Raw genomic sequence first — 21,305 nt, 5'->3', positions numbered from 1 at the left:
TCTGTGTCAACACCAATCAGCTTTCAGTCAAGGCGTCGCCGATGTGGGAGTACCATCTCCGAAAGTCGAAGGTCGTTGCGATTAACTGATAAAAAATCGTATAAAAGCTGCCACCCTAGAAGCAGCGGCATCGCAGTGCGGTCTACAGTTGGAAAGGTAAGCCGCTCGCCGCTCTGCAGTAGACTAGACTAGACTAGACTTGCTGACGTCTCTTGCCCCTGCTGACGCGCCACTTGACTGTGCAGATGCGCTTCTTCCTGCTGTTCGCTGCTGTCGTCGGCCTCGCCTGCGGCGCTGCGGTCCACAGGGGTATGTACAGTGACAACTCTGCATGACTTGCTGACCGCGTAGGCAGTGTCAGTAGCCTTATAATATAAGAGGGAGCAGTGCACGATCATCGGACATAGCTCTCATCGTAAATACAGCGTCTGCTTGTCGTACACAGCACTCGAGTTCAGGCTATTAGCGATCACTGAATCCGTAAAATAGAGGGAGAAATTTGAGAAGTTTATCATACAATCAACTCGCGAGAAGAGCATTCTGAAATAGTTGTTAGGAGTATTAGAACACAAAAATTTCCCCAGACTCAAGAAGAATGCTTATAAAAAGTGGTAGTAAAGTACCCGTTCACCCACACTGTACAACATGGATATCGCTCATTCACTTTTTCCAAACGTAAAGAACTTGTTGAGACAAGATGAATGGTCAGAGGTTTGCTTGTTCACGACTGATATCGCCCGAAATGTTGCAAAATCTGCAGTTGCAGATACGCTCGAAAATTTTTAGTCATCCTGCAAAATAATGCTAATGTATGCTCTGAAAGCTATACAAAACGAGCAGATTGAAAGCCCATTATTGTCGACATTATATTAGTTCGGGTTGCAACAAACAGATTTGACACAGCCTGACGGAACTCACCATGATATACAGTCTCTATAAAGAAAATTCTAACTAAACAGGGGAAATCTTGTCATAGATGTAAAGCACAGCACAGCAATGTAGACAGACAGATGCTAAATGAAATAGAGAGACGCCAAGTGAAACGCGTTTGGCTTAAAAACAGAAAAGTGTGAAACATTTAACGACTACCATGGCAGATTCTTCTCGAAACACTTCTCACAAAACACAAAGAAATTCTGAAGTAACGGCTGTCAATGCACCACAATTAATCTCCGAGCGAAGTTGAACAAAGTTCTAGTGCCATATCGAATGCTATCAGTTTATACACCGAATTTTAATTATAATATACAAAAGATTCCTCGAACAAAAAAAGAAACCTGTTCCCAGTATTTCGAAGAAAGCACAGATCACACCTGTCTAGAAGAAGGCTGGTCAAAGAGATTAACGAAACTATCCTCCAGCAGCTTCTGCATTCGTCTGTTGCAGAATTTCAGACCATGTTCTGAGCTCAAGTATTGGTATACTGCCGGCCGGGGTGGCAGAGCGGTTCTAGGCGCTACAGTCTGGAACCGCGAGACCGCTACGTTCACAGGTTCGAATCCTGCCTCGGGTATGGATGTGTGTGATGTCCTTAGGTTAGTTAGGTTTAAGTACTTCTAAGTTCTAGGGGACTGATCACCTCACAAGTTAAGTCCCATAGTGCTCAGACCCATTTATTGGTACACTCTAGAAGTATTGGTATCGAGTGGAGACATAAATAGACGGTTAATAGTTCAGTCATGAAAATAAGAGAAAATTCCTAAATGCAATGCCACAGAAGAATGCTGAAAATTGGATAGGTAGACAATTTAAGCAATGAGGAGCTAATGAATGGAATTGGAGAGAAAAGACATTTGTGGCACAACCTGACTAGGACGGGGAATCGGTTGATAGGACACTTTGAGAGACAATAAGGGATCCCCAATTTAGAGTTGGAGGCAAGTGCTAGGGGTAAAATTGGCAGATGGACAGCAAGAGATGAAAACAGCAAAAAGATTCAGAAGGATATATGTTGCAGTATTCATTAGGAGATGATGAAGCTTGCACAGGGTATAGTAGCATGAAGAGCTGCATCAATCCAGTCATCAGAGTCAAGAGCGCTACATAACGAAAAATGACCACAATGGTTAGAGGCCTCTTTCACTCGCTGGAGAGCCTCAAAGAGATGTTGAAAAACATTAACTGACAGACATCAAACATCCCCCGAAGAACTCCATATAATGTTTGAAAAGTCAGAGGATGCCTGTATCATGGAATGGAACGAAGAAGGAACTGTAATACAGTATGTGGTGCATTTGAAAGTCCCCTTCCCTACGCTCTTACCAGTGCTTGCCAAAGAGCAGATATAGATGTAGATAGAAAGACATGTCCTTACACCAAATCTTACCTAGGACACATATCAGTATACTTCATCTGTAGACTATATGGTGTGGTAAGACGTTGAATGTATTTTAGATACATATCAGTCCAAATAGAGATATGTAAGAAGACATTCATCCATCGCTCCATTAGTGAATTTTGATGGAAGAACACTTAATGTGTTGACAATAAAATGTTTTCCTTGAAATGAACATTAGCTTTATTTGAAGGGGACAACTGTTCATGCCACACGCTACATTCTCCGTCATGTAGTAACTTTGTATGTGCACAGCTGCCCTACCTGCAAGACGTTTCAATCAGTATAAAATTCTTTCATATTTACCATTTAATATAGTACTCCAAATCACTAACAGACCCTAAGTGAAATGATCTGAACTAAACCAATAAAGTTCGGCATCCAAGTTACATCATAAGAAATCCTTTGAGTCACACTCTGCAATTAACTTTCATTTACACAGCAAAAAATTTCTATATCAATTCGTCACATAACAGCCGTTTTCAGGCGAAGAATCAGAAACATTCAATTTGGAAAATCATTAATATTAAGATACTAAAACAAGGCAAAGATATTTTCCTACAGCCTGAATGATATCACACCCCCAAATAAACTTTAAATTATCCAAAATTCAAATTTACAGGCCCAAAAACTGAAAAATTTCATCGCTTCCCTACGTCGAAATCAAACCGAAACCTTCAAGATGACCTGAACGACTTCCTGGCCCTCATCCCCGTCGACGAAATCGTCAACATCGTCCTCAACTACGTCGCCAACGACGCTGAGGTGCAGGCCGCCCTCCAGTACCTCATGTCTGACGAGTTCGAGAGCATCGTCGTCTACGTCGACCAGCAGCCTGAGCTGTACGATGTAAGCAACGCTCCATTAGACACTTCATACACCTATGAGATGTTACATCACTCAGGTTCTCACTGCTCCGTTTTTTTCCACAGCTGCTCAACTTCCTTGAGTCCTCAGGCCTTGACCCCTATGGCTTCCTCAACACCATCCACGACTTCCTGGGCATTCCTCCGATCTCAAAGCCCGCCAGCCGAATGAGGAGGAGCAGCAGGAGCCTCAAGTCCATGCTCGATGAGATCCTCGCCATCCTCCCAGTCGACGAGCTGAAGGCTCTCTACAACGAGAAGCTGCAGACCAGCCCTGACTTTGCTGAACTCATCAACAGGCTCAGCTCGGACGAGTTCCACGTAAGTAGTTATCCTTTCATAGCTGTTGAATGGCTACGAGTGTCCAACATTTTTCTTTTATGTTACCTCCATACTTGACCTCTAACCAGAAATATGGCGTTTCCAGCAACTGGTGCTGCGTGTTCTGGAGCTGGATGCTGTGCAGAACTTGATCCAGATGCTGAGGGACGCCGGTATCGATGTGGACGCCATCATGGACTTCATCCGCAATCTCTTTGGCTGGGCTGATTCCGGCTCCTTGAAACTGAGTAAGAATGTTTTCTTTAGTATCATCTTTCTATGGGGCTTATTATTTTAAGTTTATATTCGCATGTGCCACATATTCTTTTGCCCATTGTGCTCCACATCGCATGGCGTAATTTTGCGGTTCTAACTGTGAGAAAACATGTCGTAAAGTTTCTGGTACTCCTACAGAGGGAATGTGGAGTAATGAAATTTTTTATAATTTCAGCTTGGCTAATTCAAGATTTCTTTGCGAGAATATGAACCAATCATCATAGGAAGCTATGTGCAAGAATATGTTCCCTAATAATCCACACAGAATGACGGTGTTAGCCCGTTTCTGTCTTCAGATTTACATGTGAAGTGGTAAAGCTCGATTGCTAAGGCGGGAAATATTTTCTACCAACGAATGTCATTTTTGTCTGGTAGCTGGGCCCTGGGCAGACGTAAGTGTCCATAAGACCAGTTCCCAAATAGATTCTATGTTCAGGTGAAGTAACATGTTTTGGCGAATCGTTTCTGCAATGTAGGCTCAGTTCAGACGAGTTCCACGTGACTAGGCAACCTTCGTGGAGTCTCGCAATAACAATATGAACTCTCGAAAGCGGTAACATTTTCCCTCAGCAGTTATAGGGAAAACCACCTAGAAATAGTGTTCTTGAGACCTGTACTATTCAGTTCACAATTCTTCCAACAACTAAAAGCTAAAATACCCTGGAATTTAATTACCAAAATCTAATAACGACCAGCTGCTAACCACAGAAAAGAAAGCGCACTACTGAGATAACTGCTAACTGGTTAGACTAGGAGGTTACATCACCAATCCATCAACCATTCACAATGTGCGTCCTCCAACAGTCCTCGCTATGCACAATTTGTATAGACGTCCTCTTTTCCGACGTTTTACTAAAAACTCAGAATCATGGAACTAGATGTATATCACTACTTTCTCTCTCTCATATGCTTTACCGGCTAGTATGATTTACACACATTCTGAAACAAAACACCATCACCATTTCTACATTTCCAATAAACTGGAAGTGCAACAACATACTGTAGCCCCCATCCTCGACAATGTTTGCTTTGAGCTGTGCCTGTATCAACACTTCGCACCAAACTTTCCACATCCTTACCTAGCGTAACCTTAATTGTCTACCCTTCCCCCAGCATGAAATCACCCACACGATCTAGCCTTCGTACAACCCATAAGGGTCCCAAGTATTTTCACCGACGACTACTGTTCCGGGCCTTATGCTTTCTGCTTGGCTGCTGTGCTATCCACCCGCATTTACTCGAATCATTTCTTTCCAATGTGTAAATCAGACATTTTTCCTTTAATACCGCCCCCAGTTCTAAGAATTTACTCTATCCACAAGTACTGTAATAAGCACAACTCCCCACAGCCATCACCTCCATAGACCAGAAAGCACTAACATCACACTATCACACCACTAATCCCATTGCAATTATTCTACAGTAACAAAAATTAACCTAATGATTTAATCTACTTCGCCTCGTGATGACTGGGTGTTGTGTGATGTCCTTAGGTTAGTTAGGTTTAAGTAGTTCTAAGTTCTAGAGGACTGATGCCCATAGATGTTAAGTCCCATAGTGCTCAGAGCCATTTAATCTACTTCAATCAAGTTTGAAGAACGTTAGAATGTCCCGAAGTAGCAAGCTTCCATCGTGGGGAATATAAAAGGTGCACAAATACATAAATAAAAAACAGTAACCTGTTGTGAAGAGATACGTCTGAATCACAGTTATAGCCTTGAGTTTACTTTTCCTCACTGACGTGAATCACATTTCTATACACAGTGTACCCAGTGCATTCATCAAGAGGATCAATAAGAAGATGACGTGGTACAAATTTAGCGTGTAACGTAACACCGACAAAACTCTTACGTTTACAGTGAAATCTCACCAAGGACAATGATGTCAGCGTCGTTTTCAAATATATGAGCAAAGGAATCGCATTAAACAAGTTATGTAACTGACGGAAAAACTAACTGTAGGTGGCTAGGTCGGAGAAGCAATAGCTCTTCTCTCTAATGCGAGTTCAGTACCTCAGCCACTATGCGAAAGATAACGGTAAATGCAGACTCCATATTTCCCAAAAGTCACACAACTCAATATAATGTTTATATTATGGACATTATTAGCGAGTTTTCCGCGAAAATTATAAATATAAGTGGAACTCTACAATTCGTAAACAATAATTTTACGTCTTCCTAATAAATAACTAATACGTATAAAAATTACGTAACATTCTTCAAGGAAAGAAATAAGGACACATCGTTTACTCGCTCAGCACTGATTTATTGTCCGACATTTCCCAGTAATAGTGATAAGTTACGGAATTACCCGCAACAGTTTGTCAGTTGTAACGCAATTTTTAACATAACTTTCCCAAAAGTGCAGAGAAGGTGGACTGATAAGCGAAATACCATTTTCAGAGCCATTCCGTGGTGCAAAGATGATCCAGCGTTTCCCAGCAAAAAAATCCAGCCGTAACCTCCAAGATGACCTGAACGACTTCCTGGCCCTCATCCCCGTCGACGAAATCGTCAACATCGTCCTCAACTACGTCGCCAACGACGCTGAGGTGCAGGCCGCCCTCCAGTACCTCATGTCTGACGAGTTCGAGAGCATCGTCGTCTACGTCGACCAGCAGCCTGAGCTGTACGATGTAAGCAACGCTCCATTAGACACTTCATACACCTATGAGATGTTACATCACTCAGGTTCTCACTGTTCCGTTTTTTTCCACAGCTGCTCAACTTCCTTGAGTCCTCAGGCCTTGACCCCTATGGCTTCCTCAACACCATCCACGACTTCCTGGGCATTCCTCCGATCTCAAAGCCCGCCAACCGAATGAGGAGGAGCAGCAGGAGCCTCAAGTCCATGCTCGATGAGATCCTCGCCATCCTCCCAGTCGACGAGCTGAAGGCTCTCTACAACGAGAAGCTGCAGACCAGCCCTGACTTTGCTGAACTCATCAACAGGCTCAGCTCGGACGAGTTCCACGTAAGTAGTTATCCTTTCATAGCTGTTGAATGGCTACGAGTGTCCAACATTTTTCTTTTATGTTACCTCCATACTTGACCTCTAACCAGAAATATGGCGTTTCCAGCAACTGGTGCTGCGTGTTCTGGAGCTGGATGCTGTGCAGAACTTGATCCAGATGCTGAGGGACGCCGGTATCGATGTGGACGCCATCATGGACTTCTTCAGGAAGATCTTTGGCTGGGCTGATTCCGGCTCCTTGAAGCTTAGTAAGAATAATTTTAAGACAATCACCCTTTAAAATGGCTTGTTTTTACGGATCTATAATCATGCAAGATTTTGGGAATGTTAGTCAGAAATCTAATATTAGTATCTACAACACTACCAATTACACATTAAGGTACTATCCTAGTTTTAGAATTGACCTACACCACACAAAATTAGGAATTCACAAATAACATACAGTACATTACTCTATAACAGCCATTTAAATTCATATCAAGTCTTGCTGTACGTTTTCCAAACATCATTTGAACGATTATTTTATACAAATCATGTGGAACGAGCCAGTTTACGGAATATGTATAAACGGTTGGTGTTTACATTAATCAACAAATGGTTTTTTTCATTTACTCATGCTACTACACTTTTAAGTATAAATTTGTCAATGGACTAAAAGGAGCTGTCCAGGAGAAAGACTTTAAATTAGCATTAAAAGCTGCTTCGCTACCTGTCAGATATTTTATGTTACTGGGCAAACACTCAAAAATTTTTGTTGTTGCATATTGAGCTCCTCCCAGAGCCACTGACGTCTTTAACAGTAGGTTATAAAGGTCTTTTTGCCCTCCAGTGTCGTACGTAAGTACATCACTGCTATTTTCAAATGGTGATGGATTATTTATGATGAACTTCATACATGAATGTATGTACTGTGATGGAGCTGTTAAAATGACTAGCTTCTTGAAATGGTACCTACATGACGTCCTTGGGAGAACACAAATATTATTGTTATTGCTTGGTTTTGAGCAATGAATAATTTCTTCCTAAGTGATGAGTTACGCCAGAAAATTAGTCTGTATGACATTATTCAGTGGAAATATGTCAGGTGATTGATATGTTTGTTTCAATAATTAGCAGTTGTATGAAGATCAGAATTAGCTGCACTTAATTGTTTGACAAGCTCACTAACATGGTTCTTCCAGTTCATGTTTTCTTCAGTATGTAGACCCAAAAATCTGGAGCATTCTACCCTACTTACTGACTCATGTGCTCATGGGCTACATCAGTTGTTTGTATGACTTTATTTGTTGTACAGAACTGAATTTTAGTCAAAATTTAGGAAAATCTACTCTCAGAGAACCACTCAATAATTTACTGGAAGATATCATTAACCAACTCTTCTGCTGCTCTCTCTCTCTCTAATGGGATTTATTATAATACTAGCATCGCATCCCAAAAGTACCAAATGTGCTTGCTGAGTGTTAAGTGAAGGATTATTAACAGATATAAGGAATAAGAATGGGCCCAAAACTGAATCCCTTGGGACTCAATTTGCAATATTTTTCCCCAGTCACTAGAATTTCCTACCTTTCTGACATTGTCTTAATTATTCAGCACAACATTTTGCATTCTATTTTTCAAGCATGATTCAAACCAGTTGTGCATTATCAACAAATCCACAAGACGTGAGTTTTTCTTAGAGAGTATTATGATCTACATAACCAAAGTGCTCGGAAAGATCACAAAACATATCAGCTGGCGATGGTACTTTAATGGAGATGGTGCCCCTCCACGCCCGCACCAACGTGGTGACCAAACCAAAGTTCTACTGTCACCTCCGTAAAACATGTTAGTTATCTAGTAAGTGGATCACAGGATGCTGGGCTGTGATGTTGTCCGTGCGTCTGGGTAGGACTACGCATTAACACGGTCCATCAGGTGATAGATAGTGGACGAAACGCGAGTGAGGGTAGCGATTTGAAGAGCAGAGGGAAAAAAGTGCCATGGCTCGTGCCGTGGGAAAAAACCTCTGCGACAGTGGGATGGGTAGTAAGAGCAGTAGTGGCTTACTAGCTGCGACAGCTCATGCAAGGTTGGATTTGTTAGTATAGGTATCATGCATCATTACCGTGACAAGCGATGGCGATGTGTCCCAGTTGCTGCAGCTGCTACATTCCTGGAACAATCAAGATCGTTATACAGTAGTGGGAGATCGGCCATAGATCATCTCACTGTGTGGGGGATGTGTGGAGCTTGTTTGTATGCAGTGTACGGTACGGCTTCCCTGTGTGGTGCCAGTTATTCGGCAGTGTATTTCAGCTGGATATCCAGTAATGGTGTCTGATTAACAGGGGCTCGCCTGTGCCGTTATGTTTGCGTATGCTTGGCCATAGATGTTATGTCCTTACAAGTATGTCTTTTGGTCTTTTATGTTTCCATCTACGGTTGTGGTGGCGATGGTAGTTATTGATGAGTGACGTTATAGAGAGTATTCTCAGTTGAGCAATCTTTCTGGAAAACAAACTGTTGTGACTATACAAGACAGCCAAGTCACAATGAGAGGAAGCCGAAAGGCACGCGATAAGCTCACGCAGATTGGCGTGAGGTCTGGAACAGGACAATGTCTTTAGAATTGCAATAAAGTACGAAAATCTTGTAATACTTAACTTTAATCCATAATCGGTGTACATCGCTCTTGTACAGATATAATCTCCATTTTTATATACTGGTAATGGCGCCTTGCTAGGTCGTAGCCAATGTAGATGAAGGCTATACTAACTATCGTCTCGGCAAATGAGAGCGTAATTGTCAGTAATCCATCTCTGGCAAAGTCGGCTGTACAACTGGGGCGAGTGCCAGGACGTCTCTAGACCTGCCGTGTGGTGGCGCTCGGTCTGCAATTACTGACAGTGGCGACACGCGGGTCCGACGTATACTAATGGACCGCGGCCGATTTAAAAGCTACCACCTAGCAAGTGTGGTGTCTGGCGGTGACACCACACAAACTACGATACTTTAAGGGAACTTTTTCCACTTATCTGTGTGACTACTCTTAGGTAAATTCCTTTTCGAATATTTTAGAAAAGATGTGAGTAATGACGTTGCACAATAATTTTTAAGTTCCGAAATGTCACCTTTCTTATGAAATAGTTTAATAACTGCAGTTTTGCCTGCCTGCAAAAATTCCCTACGCCACTGAGGCATTGCACATATCGCTCAGGACAGTACTTGTTAATTTGAAAGAAATTTTGATAATTCTTCTTGAAATTCCCTCAATCTGACAAGAACTTTCGTTTCACAGAATTCTTACACTTTATTATATTAAATTCAGTGAAGGATGTTTATACTATTTCTAGTTGTTTAAAGCTCTGTAGAATCTCCTTTTTACTATATTCTCTTCCTTCTTCAATTCATTCATTTACTGCTATACTTGCTACTACATTTAGAAAGTGACTGTTAAAAATACTTGCAAATTGTGAACTGCTCATCACAACATTGTCATTTAATTCAACTGTTATGGATTGTGATTTACAATGGAAATTGCAGTAACTACATAAAGCACATCATTTTTTTACTAACACTAACAGAAAATGACGAGAGATATAGGGAAACAAACATATGTATTAGTCCAGAAGTGAAACATTCTCTCATCTATACAACAGTATCGATCAACTATAAGTGGTGTGTAATGGACAAAGTAATTAAGTAAGAGAGTTTATGAATCTACTTTTATCCACAGAAGGATAATCAATCACCCCAAAACGAAAGCAGTACCTGATTTAAATACGGATTACTAAACGATTCACAAGAGAATGACAATAGGAAGATACTTCAACATAGTCAACTCATCTACCAGTATGTAGCATTTAGTCCTCAAGTGGCAGCAAAAGTCATCAGCTGTAATTCAACATATTTTATCAGATCAGTTAAACGTGCTCTAATGGATATGTGGTTAGTTCCAAGTAACAACACTCAGCACGTTTTACAGGGCCTATCATCGCAGTCAAGAAGATCCAGCGCTTTCCCGCAAAAAAATCCAGCCGCAACCTCCAGGATGACCTGAACGACTTCCTGGCCCTCATCCCCGTCGACGAAATCGTCAACATCGTCCTCAACTACGTCGCCAACGACGCTGAGGTGCAGGCCGCCCTCCAGTACCTCATGTCTGACGAGTTCGAGAGCATCGTCGTCTACGTCGACCAGCAGCCTGAGCTGTACGATGTAAGCAACGCTCCATTAGACACTTCATACACCTATGAGATGTTACATCACTCAGGTTCTCACTGCTCCGTTTTTTTCCACAGCTGCTCAACTTCCTTGAGTCCTCAGGCCTTGACCCCTATGGCTTCCTCAACACCATCCACGACTTCCTGGGCATTCCTCCGATCTCAAAGCCCGCCAGCCGAATGAGGAGGAGCAGCAGGAGCCTCAAGTCCATGCTCGATGAGATCCTCGCCATCCTCCCAGTCGACGAGCTGAAGGCTCTCTACAACGAGAAGCTGCAGACCAGCCCTGACTTTGCTGAACTCATCAACAGGCTCAGCTCGGACGAGTTCCACGTAAGTAGTTATCCTTTCATAGCTGTTGAATGACTACGAGTGTCCAACATTTTTCTTTTATGTTACCTCCATACTTGACCTCTAACCAGAAATATGACGTTTCCAGCAACTGGTGTTGCGCGTTTTGGAGCTGGACGCTGTGCAGGACTTGATCCAGATGCTGAGGGACGCCGGTATCGATGTGGACGCCATCATGGACTTCATCCGCAATCTCTTTGGCTGGGCTGATTCAGGCTCCTTGAAACTGAGTAAGAATTTTTTCTTTAGTTTCATCTTTCTATTGGGCTTGTTATTTTAAGTTTATATTCGCATGTGCCACATATTCTTTTGCCCATTGTGCTCCACATCGCATGGCGTAATTTTGCGGTTCTAACTGTGAGAAAACATGTCGTAAAGTTTCTGGTACTCCTACAGAGGGAATGTGGAGTAATGAAATTTTTTATAATTTCAGCTTGGCTACTTCAAGATTTCTTTGCGAGAATATGAACCAATCATCATAGGAAGCTATGTGCAAGAATATGTTCCCTAATAATCCACACAGAATGACGGTGTTAGCCCGTTTCTGTCTTCAGATTTACATGTGAAGTGGTAAAGCTCGATTGCTAAGGCGGGAAATATTTTCTACCAACGAATGTCATTTTTGTCTGGTATCTGGGCCCTGGGCAGACGTAAGTGTCCATAAGACCAGTTCCCAAATAGATTCTAAGTTGAGGTGAAGTAACATGTTTTGGCGAGTCGTTTCTGCAATGTAGGCTCAGTTCAGACGAGTTCCACGTGACTAGGCAACCTTCGTGGAGTCTCACAATAACAATATGAACTCTCGAAAGCGGTAACACTTTCCCACAGCAGTTATAGGGAAAACCACCTAGAAATAGTGTTCCTGAGACCTGTACTATTCAGTTCACAATTCTTCCAACAACTAAAAGCTAAAATACCCTGGAATTTAATTACCAAAATCTAATAACGACCAGCTGCTAACCACAGAAAAGAAAGCGCACTACTGAGATAACTGCTAACTGGTTAGACTAGGAGGTTACATCACCAATCCATCAACCATTCATAATGTGCGTCCTCCAACAGTCCTCGCTATGCACAATTTGTATAGACGTCCTCTTTTCCGACGTTTTACTAAAAACTCAGAATCATGGAACTAGATGTATATCACTACTTTCTCTCTCTCATATGCTTTACCGGCTAGTATAATTTACACACATTCTGAAACAAAACACCATCACCATTTCTACATTTCCAATAAACTGGAAGTGCAACAACATACTGTAGCCCCCGTCCTCGACAATGTTTGCTTTGAGCTGTGCCCCTATCAACACTTCCCACCAAACTTTCCACATCCTTACCTAGCGTAACCTTAATTGTCTACCCTTCCCCCAGCATGAAATCACCCACACGATCTAGCCTTCGTACAACCCATAAGGGTCCCAAGTATTTTCACCGACGACTACTGTTCCGGGCCTTATGCTTTTTGCTAGGCTGCTGTGCTGTCCACCCGCATTTACTCGAATCATTTATTTCCAATGTGTAAATCAGACATTTTTCCTTTAATGCCGCCCCCAGTTCTAAGAATTTACTCTATCCACAAGTACTGTAATAAGCACAACTCCCCACAGCCATCACCTCCATAGACCAGAAAGCACTAACATCACACTATCACACCACTAATCCCATTGCAATTATTCTACAGTAACAAAAATTAACCTAATGATTTAATCTACTTCACCTCGTGATGACTGAGTGTTGTGTGATGTCCTTAGGTTAGTTAGGTTTAAGTAGTTCTAAGTTCTAGAGGACTGATGCCCATAGATGTTAAGTCCCATAGTGCTCAGAGCCATTTAATCTACTTCAATCAAGTTTGAAGAACGTTAGAATGTCCCGAAGTAGCAAGCTTCCATCGTGGGGAATATAAAAGGTGCGCAAATACATAAATAAAAAACAGTAACCTGTTGCGAAGAGATACGTCTGAATCACAGTTATAGCCTTGAGTTTACTTTTCCTCACTGACGTGAATCACATTTCTATACACAGTGTACCCAGTGCATTCATCAAGAGGATCAATAAGAAGATGACGTGGTACAAATTTAGCGTGTAACGTAAGACCGACAAAACTCTTACGTTTACAGTGAAATCTCACCAAGGACAATGATGTCAGCGTCGTTTTCAAATATATGAGCAAAGGAATCGCATTAAACAAGTTATGTAACTGACGGAAAAACTAACTGTAGGTGGCTAGGTCGGAGAAGCAATAGCTCTTCTCTCTAATGCGAGTTCAGTACCTCAGCCACTATGCGAAAGATAACGGTAAATGCAGACTCCATATTTCCCAAAAGTCACACAACTCAATATAATGTTTATATTATGGACATTATTAGCGAGTTTTCCGCGAAAATTATAAATATAAGTGGAACTCTACAATTCGTAAACAATAATTTTACGTCTTCCTAATAAATAACTAATACGTATAAAAATTACGTAACATTCTTCTAGGAAAGAAATAAGGACACATCGTTTACTCGCTCAGCACTGATATATTGTCCGACATTTCACAGTAATAGTGATAAGTTACGGAATTACCCGCAACAGTTTGTCAGTTGTAACGCAATTTTTAACATAACTTTCCCAAAAGTGCAGAGAAGGTGGACTGATAAGCGAAATACCATTTTCAGAGCCATTCCGTGGTGCAAAGATGATCCAGCGTTTCCCAGCAAAAAAATCCAGCCGCAACCTCCAAGATGACCTGAACGACTTCCTGGCCCTCATCCCCGTCGACGAAATCGTCAACATCGTCCTCAACTACGTCGCCAACGACGCTGAGGTGCAGGCCGCCCTCCAGTACCTCATGTCTGACGAGTTCGAGAGCATCGTCGTCTACGTCGACCAGCAGCCTGAACTGTACGATGTAAGCAACGCTCCATTAGACACTTCATACACCTATGAGATGTTACATCACTCAGGTTCTCACTGCTCCGTTTTTTTCCACAGCTGCTCAACTTCCTTGAGTCCTCAGGCCTTGACCCCTACGGCTTCCTCAACACCATCCACGACTTCCTGGGCATTCCTCCGATCTCAAAGCCCGCCAGCCGAATGAGGAGGAGCAGCAGGAGCCTCAAGTCCATGCTTGATGAGATCCTCGCCATCCTCCCAGTCGACGAGCTGAAGGCTCTCTACAACGAGAAGCTGCAGAGCAGCCCTGACTTTGCTGAACTCATCAACAGGCTCAGCTCGGACGAGTTCCACGTAAGTAGTTATCCTTTCATAGCTGTTGAATGGCTACGAGTGTCCAACATTTTTCTTTTATGTTACCTCCATACTTGACCTCTAACCAGAAATATGGCGTTTCCAGCAACTGGTGCTGCGTGTTCTGGAGCTGGATGCTGTGCAGAACTTGATCCAGATGCTGAGGGACGCCGGTATCGATGTGGACGCCATCATGGACTTCTTCAGGAAGATCTTCGGCTGGACTTTTTAAAGTCATACGGGCCTTCCTCCACTCTCAACTGCGAACTGATAACATAGGCACGTTTTCCAGTCCCCGATTCTGATGTACTGAATGCGTAAAAAAAATAAACCTCTGTGCTTAACGTGAGTTTTGATATTTTTATGATACTCTGTAACCCTCAACGCTCTTCTAACACCTAGGAGCTTTGGAAGCCTCACAAGAGAAATGTTTTTCGACCATTTAATAACACAACGTAGGGCACGTGGCTTGCAATTTTTTCTCCTAATCGTAAGTGTGCTGTGGTTTATTTGTTGTAAACAGTTTTGAAAATGTTTCCGCTTTACCTTCAGTTGCCGATATATAATACCTCATCTCAGTCACTCACTTCCATATTCAATAAGGCAGCGAGAAAGGAATCGTTACGTGAAATGAAGGCAACATTGAAAGAAGAAAAGGAAAAATGGGATATTTTTAGCGAAGAACTGAAAATGCAAATAGACGAGCACCGGAAACGAAGGCCGTGGCTATGAAAGTCAAGAAGGTAGCGCAATCAGCCAAACAGTTGGCAGAAGATGTAGAGAAAGCACAGGAAGGAAAAAATACGCAATTACAAAAACACAACTACACCACCAGAAGCGCTTGTAATTGGCGGGAAATTAAAAATGGTGGTCCCTTATGGGGACTCGCCACTTGGTCCTTCTGGACGGAAGGCCCAAGTGCACATCCCCCGCAACACATGAAAACTGCCCAGATGCAGGAGAGGTAGGTTATATTAGTGTACTTTATTTACTTTGGTTCGGAAACTAAAGTAAAGATCAGTCCTAATTACGTAATTAATCATACAGACCGGTCGTAATTACACAACTATATGCAATACAATTCACAAATTGACAATGCCATACAACTGGTGTTATATTGCTGGGAAAAAATTTCACAATACCACGCGAAACTGCTGACAAAAAATGGTTCAAATGGCTCTGAGCACTATGGGACTCAACTGCTGTGGTCATTAGTCCCCCAGAACTTAGAACTACTTAAACCTAACTAACCTAAGGACATCACCCACATCCATGCCCGAGGCAGGATTCGAACCTGCGACCGTAGCGGTCGCGCGGTTCCAGACTGTAGCGCCTAGAACCGCTTTTTTTTTATAAAACATTTATTAGAAAACAATGTTACACTCCAAATACATACTAAGTTATGCATACATGAAGTTATTTAAACATTTCAGTTACGCTGGCGTTAAGGAAAGACAACAGAGGATTGTGTTACTGACTAATTACCAGAAAGAATTAATTTAAACATCAAGAACAAAATTTTTAAAGACATTCAAACTTCAACCTGAAGAAGTAAAATCTGCACTTTGAATTACGTGAGGTGCAATCTTTACAGAAGCATAATTTCTTTATGATGGATATCAGCAAGTTGATGGGATAATTTTAATTAAAACAATTTAATTATCATATTAGACAATTTCTGAAATACTTGAGAATGGCGGAAAGGAGATATATAATAAATTTGACTAGCCTTCCTAACTACACTTTCTGGACATTAATTGAATCTGAAGTGATCAGATCTATATAATCAGTCTTTCACTGGATCAGATCTATATAATCAGTCTTTCGCTGAGAAACTGACTTACACATCACAGTGCAAAAATGAACAGGGCAATGTGCCAGCCATTGAATATTACATTTATCAGATAGAATCTTATGGTTTTAAACAATCGATAAGGGCATTTCTATAAAAACTGTCTATTTCCAAATTTCTAGTATAAGCCAATAGTGCACCTTTAATGTTTTGTGTTTTGACACTATTTCGACACACAATCTCAATGTCACATAAGTTCTGTACATTAGCTTATAAGTTGCAAAAACTACTCTCTGAAGTAGAAAAAGTACACATCATTAATATACCGTAAATCTTAAATAGTATCCTTAAGGTAACTACAATACATCACTGTCAACACAGTCTTATTTTTTATATTAACCAATGCCTATTCTTTCAAATACAATTTTTAACATATTACCGAACTTTTTCTTGTGATTCGAATAGCTTCTAATTTTGTGAAACTCACACAGCATGTGTACCTTGAACTCTATGATGCTATCGGATCCTAATTTGTTAAGGACGTAGTTAACAAAATTTCCCAGCAACCAGTGCACAGCGTTATTTTTTGCTTCTGGGAAATAGCGTGCGTCAGGCCTGTGTATCAATGACAGCGATATATACTCAGGGGATGTTCTTGTAATCAGAGCTATTTGCTCTCGGACACACTTCCAACTATTCATGTGACCACTGCAAGTATATCTGTGAATTACTGTGTCAACTAGATGGCATTGTTGACATAAATTTGTTTCACAGAGTCCGATTGCGTGCAGTCTTTCATTGGTGCTAACTATGTTGTTAACTGTCTTGTACCATGCCGTTTTTATGTTAGACGTGAGCACATTAGAACTAATGTTTTTCCAAATCTCAGTCCACTCAATGTTTGGAAACTGTCGTTCTATTTTGTTTCTTCCTTCGCTTTTCTTTCGTTCCCGCATTATGGCTCTCGATGTTAAGTGTCGTGACTGCCTGAGTTCGACACTGACATAACTAAACTCAACATAGAAAATCCTCACGTGCTGTAAGCGACTGTTGATATTCTGCACGTCAATCGGGGGAAGCAGGCTTGGAGGTTTAATGATCTCGAAAAGTTGGCTGGTTATGCTTTCTCGCGAGTCTCTTATTAAATTAACTTGCCTTTTGATAAAAAGAGCAGAGGCTTTATCCGTTACATCAGTTAATCCTAGTCCACCATTTTTAGGATATAAAGTGGCTACTTTAGCAGGTACTCTGAACACTTCACCTCTCCACAAAAAGTTGGTGATTTTGGACATTATTCTCCTCGCTATCATTCTCGGTATTGGAAACAGCTGGGCAGTATAATAAGCCTTAGCAAGGATGCATGAGTTGATATACTATGTTCTTTGAACTTGGTTCATATATCGAGTTAAATTCTCTACAATGGCTCCTTGCACTTTATCTGCTGCAACTTTCCAATTTAAAGCCGTCATTTTCATAGGACATGCTGTCAGGGTGATCCCAAGTGTTTTATGTTGTCGGACTATTTTTGCCCACTCGACGTTGATATTATCAAAACCTCTGAGATTGAACATCTTACTTTTTTTTCGTTTGCATTGGCTCCAGATGCTCTACAGTACGAATTAATCACCGTTGCTAGCGTGGTTACCTCGTCATTATTCCTTATAATGACCCCTATATCGTCAGCATAGGCTCTTATAACTGTTTTATTTCCTGATAATGTTAAGCCTTTTAATGTAGCATGGACATGTCGGAGGAAAGGTTCCAGCGAAATTGCGAAGAGCGACATGGACAGAGGACTTCCTTGAGGAACACCTCGTTGTATTTGCATCGGCCTGGATTGTTGACAATTCACCGCTATTTTAGCGTTTATTCCAGTTGCTATGTTCTTAATCAACTGTATGACCCTATCGTTGAAACCTATTTTCTTCAATGTCTGTAGAAGATATTCATGATTTACTACATCGAACGCTTTATAAAAATCTAAAAACAATAAAGCACACTTTATGTTTGTTACAGAAGTTATTGCAATGATATCCCTGAATTCCGCTAGATTTTGAAAAATGGTTCTGCCTTGTGCACAGTTCTGATGTTGACTAATAATTTTATCTGTAAGGCATGAAATTCTCTTGTTTATTATTCTAGCTATTAATTTATAATCAGAATTCAGCAGTGAAATTGGACGACAATTATTTAAATCTTTGTTTCCATTATTTTTTGGCACCAGAACAATTTTACTCTCCTTAAACTCAGCCGGAATCATTTTCCCCTGAATAACCTCATTTACAATGTCCGTGATTTTTGCACCTACGATTGGCCAGCAACGGATGTAAAACTCTGCTGGCAGACCATCCGGTCCTGGGGATTTTTTTGGTGGTGAGGCGCACAGAGTCTCATACACATCTTCTTCAGTGACAACCTCGAGAAAATTTTCGTTGTCATCATCTGTCAGCTGTGGGGCTAGGATGTCAACGAATTCTTCCAAGGAAGCATCTCTACTTTGATGTACAGAATATAGCTCGCAATAATAGCGATAAATCTCGTCCATGATATCCTGCTGGGTTCTGAGAATCGTACCGTGTTTTGTTCGAATTTCATCAATAAAAGTCCTTCTCCCGTTTTTCGTATGCTTCACTAAATGATATAGGGAAGTAGTTTCATCTTCTGACACCGAATTTGCCTTCGATTTTATTTTCAACCCTTCCATTTGACTTCTCTTGATATTAGGTAACTTGGCTTTGACTTTTTTGATGTCTGCTATCCGAAGTGAGGAACCTGCTGAGACTTGATCATATAGATCTCTCAAAACGGAATAGTAATACTCTATAGTGCATTTCATTTCCCTTGCGCTCTGGGCACTGTATTGAATAAGAACTTTCCTCAACTTTGGCTTTGCCATTTTAACCCACCAGTCAATAGCAGTGGCATATCTACTACGGGCTCGCAGGCATATTGCCCATGTTTCTTTAATCAGATCTTCTAAATGTTGATTTACTAACAAGGAAGTGTTCAAATTCCACTGATTCTTGAATCGGCGAACAGGCTGTCTTGTTAGATTTATGCAAGCTAAGACACTTGAATGGTCTGAAAAGTACGTAGGAATGGTTTCTACTTTTGTCACGGAAGTTTCAAGATTTTTAGAAATATATAGTCTATCAATCCTGCTGCGTGATATTGCCGTGACATAAGTGAACTCAACACTGGAGGGATATTTGATTTCCCATACATCCTTTAATTCTAAACCAGTAACTAGTTGTTTTAGTTCACTTGAGAAATTAAAATTAGGTAACTGATCTTTTCGATTTAAAACACAATTAAAATCACCTCCAAGTAATAACTGTCTTGGCGATTTCCTTAACAAGTATATCAGGTCATCTTTGAAGAAACGTGCCCTGTCAGCTCGATGAGAACTTCCTGAAGGGGCGTACAAGTTGACAATAGTCACATCATAGATATTTAGTCCTATTCCTCTTCCGGATTCCAGTCGTTCCACCTCGCTTACTGCAATCCCTTCCCTCACCAAAATAGCTGTTCCAACACTTGTTTCGGGAGACACATTTATGTAACTGACAAAACCGGGAATTACCAAATCCGAAATTAGAACTTCTTGTAACAAGGCAATATCAGTCGCGGATTCGTACAAAAATTCCTTAAGGGCCGATAATTTCAAACCGGTCGTGATTTTATTTATGTTTATAGTGGTGACAGAATAAGATTGCGTCATTGTGCTGTCACTATGTAGTTGTTTTGATGAACTAATATAGTTTCATGTGGTTCAGGGTTCAGTTAAGCTGTAACAGCTTTCTCGGAAGGCTGAACATGGAATAACACTTCAGTCAGTTTATTAGTTACTGTCCCGTTTTTTTCAGCTTCTAATGTTTTCTCTTGTAACGCTAGCAGACTGATTTCCTGGTAAACTTTCTGATTTTTCCTCCAGTGATTCGTGTACGACCGTTTCGGACTGAACATTCTTTGGGCTTGGGTCGCCCCTACCGGATTTTCCCTTCCCTTGGTTACGAACTACATTCTCATTTGGTTGTGTCGGTATTTTACTTCGCGGCTTATCTGGAGCAGCAGCAGACGCTTTCGCAATTTCGGTTGGCGGCGGCGCCTGCCCTGAGGTGTTGACCGTGATTTCAGTTTGGCCACCACTTCCTCTTTCTTTATTAATTTCACTCACTTTCTGGCCCGCATCTCGTGGTCGTGCGGTAGCGTTCTCGCTTCCCACGCCCGGGTTCCCGGGTTCGATTCCCGGCGGGGTCAGGGATTTTCTCTGCCTCGTGATGGCTGGGTGTTGTGTGCTGTCCTTAGGTTAGTTAGGTTTAAGTAGTTCTAAGTTCTAGGGGCCTTATGACCACAGCAGTTGAGTCCCATAGTGCTCAGAGCCGTCACTCACTTTCTGATCGAGGGAAACAAGTGGAGACTGCAGTTTTGCAACCTCTCCCTGAATCTGTTTATTAACAGATAGATTCTGATCTGTGCAATCGGCTACTGCACCTGATGTTTCTTGCAAATTAATGCTGCTTACACCCCCTTCATTTAGCCGGCCGAAGTGGCCGTGCGGTTAAAGGCGCTGCAGTCTGGAACCGCAAGACCGCTACGGTCGCAGGTTCGAATCCTGCCTCGGGCATGGATGTTTGTGATGTCCCTAGGTTAGTTAGGTTTAACTAGTTCTAAGTTCTAGGGGACTAATGACCTCAGCAGTTGAGTCCCATAGTGCTCAGAGCCATTTGAACCATTTTTTTGAACCCCCTTCATTTTCTGGTACCGTATGTGTATTATCTTTCTGTTCATTAGTTTCCATTCGCATTTTGCCTTCAGGTTCCTCTGCCTCCTCATCGCACTGTTTTTGCTTGCGAAGTGAGGGAGTGGGACAAGACAGCTCGTCCTCTGAACAACTATCAGTTATCTCCAGAGGTCGTTTTTTCGGTTGCGTTTCAGTTTCACGAGTAGTGGCA

At 41.6% G+C, this 21,305-nt stretch overlaps 1 protein-coding gene across 29 annotated transcripts in view; it reads left to right on the top strand.

The window, feature by feature from the left end:
• Positions 1-21,305, top strand: part of LOC126260919 (uncharacterized) — a 239,964-nt gene that overhangs the window by 170,707 nt on the left and 47,952 nt on the right. For 15 of the 29 annotated variants that reach the window (XM_049958396.1, XM_049958400.1, XM_049958399.1 and 12 more), the window contains 3 exons: positions 6,878-7,019; positions 10,739-10,971; positions 11,055-11,309. In XM_049958396.1, the coding sequence (XP_049814353.1) occupies positions 6,878-7,019; positions 10,739-10,971; positions 11,055-11,309 (630 nt within the window). Of the gene's footprint in view, positions 1-3,267; positions 3,523-3,628; positions 3,771-6,200; positions 6,434-6,516; positions 6,772-6,877; positions 7,020-10,738; positions 10,972-11,054; positions 11,310-14,303; positions 14,559-21,305 lie in introns of all 29 variants that reach the window. The other 14 variants (XM_049958404.1, XM_049958403.1, XM_049958382.1 and 11 more) reach the window with 6 other exon arrangements.

This window comes from Schistocerca nitens, chromosome 5, assembly GCF_023898315.1.
Source record: "Schistocerca nitens isolate TAMUIC-IGC-003100 chromosome 5, iqSchNite1.1, whole genome shotgun sequence".
Classification (NCBI taxonomy): domain Eukaryota; kingdom Metazoa; phylum Arthropoda; class Insecta; order Orthoptera; family Acrididae; genus Schistocerca; species Schistocerca nitens.
Note: the sequence above shows the minus strand (reverse complement) of the source record. Positions and strands in the feature narration are given on the sequence as shown.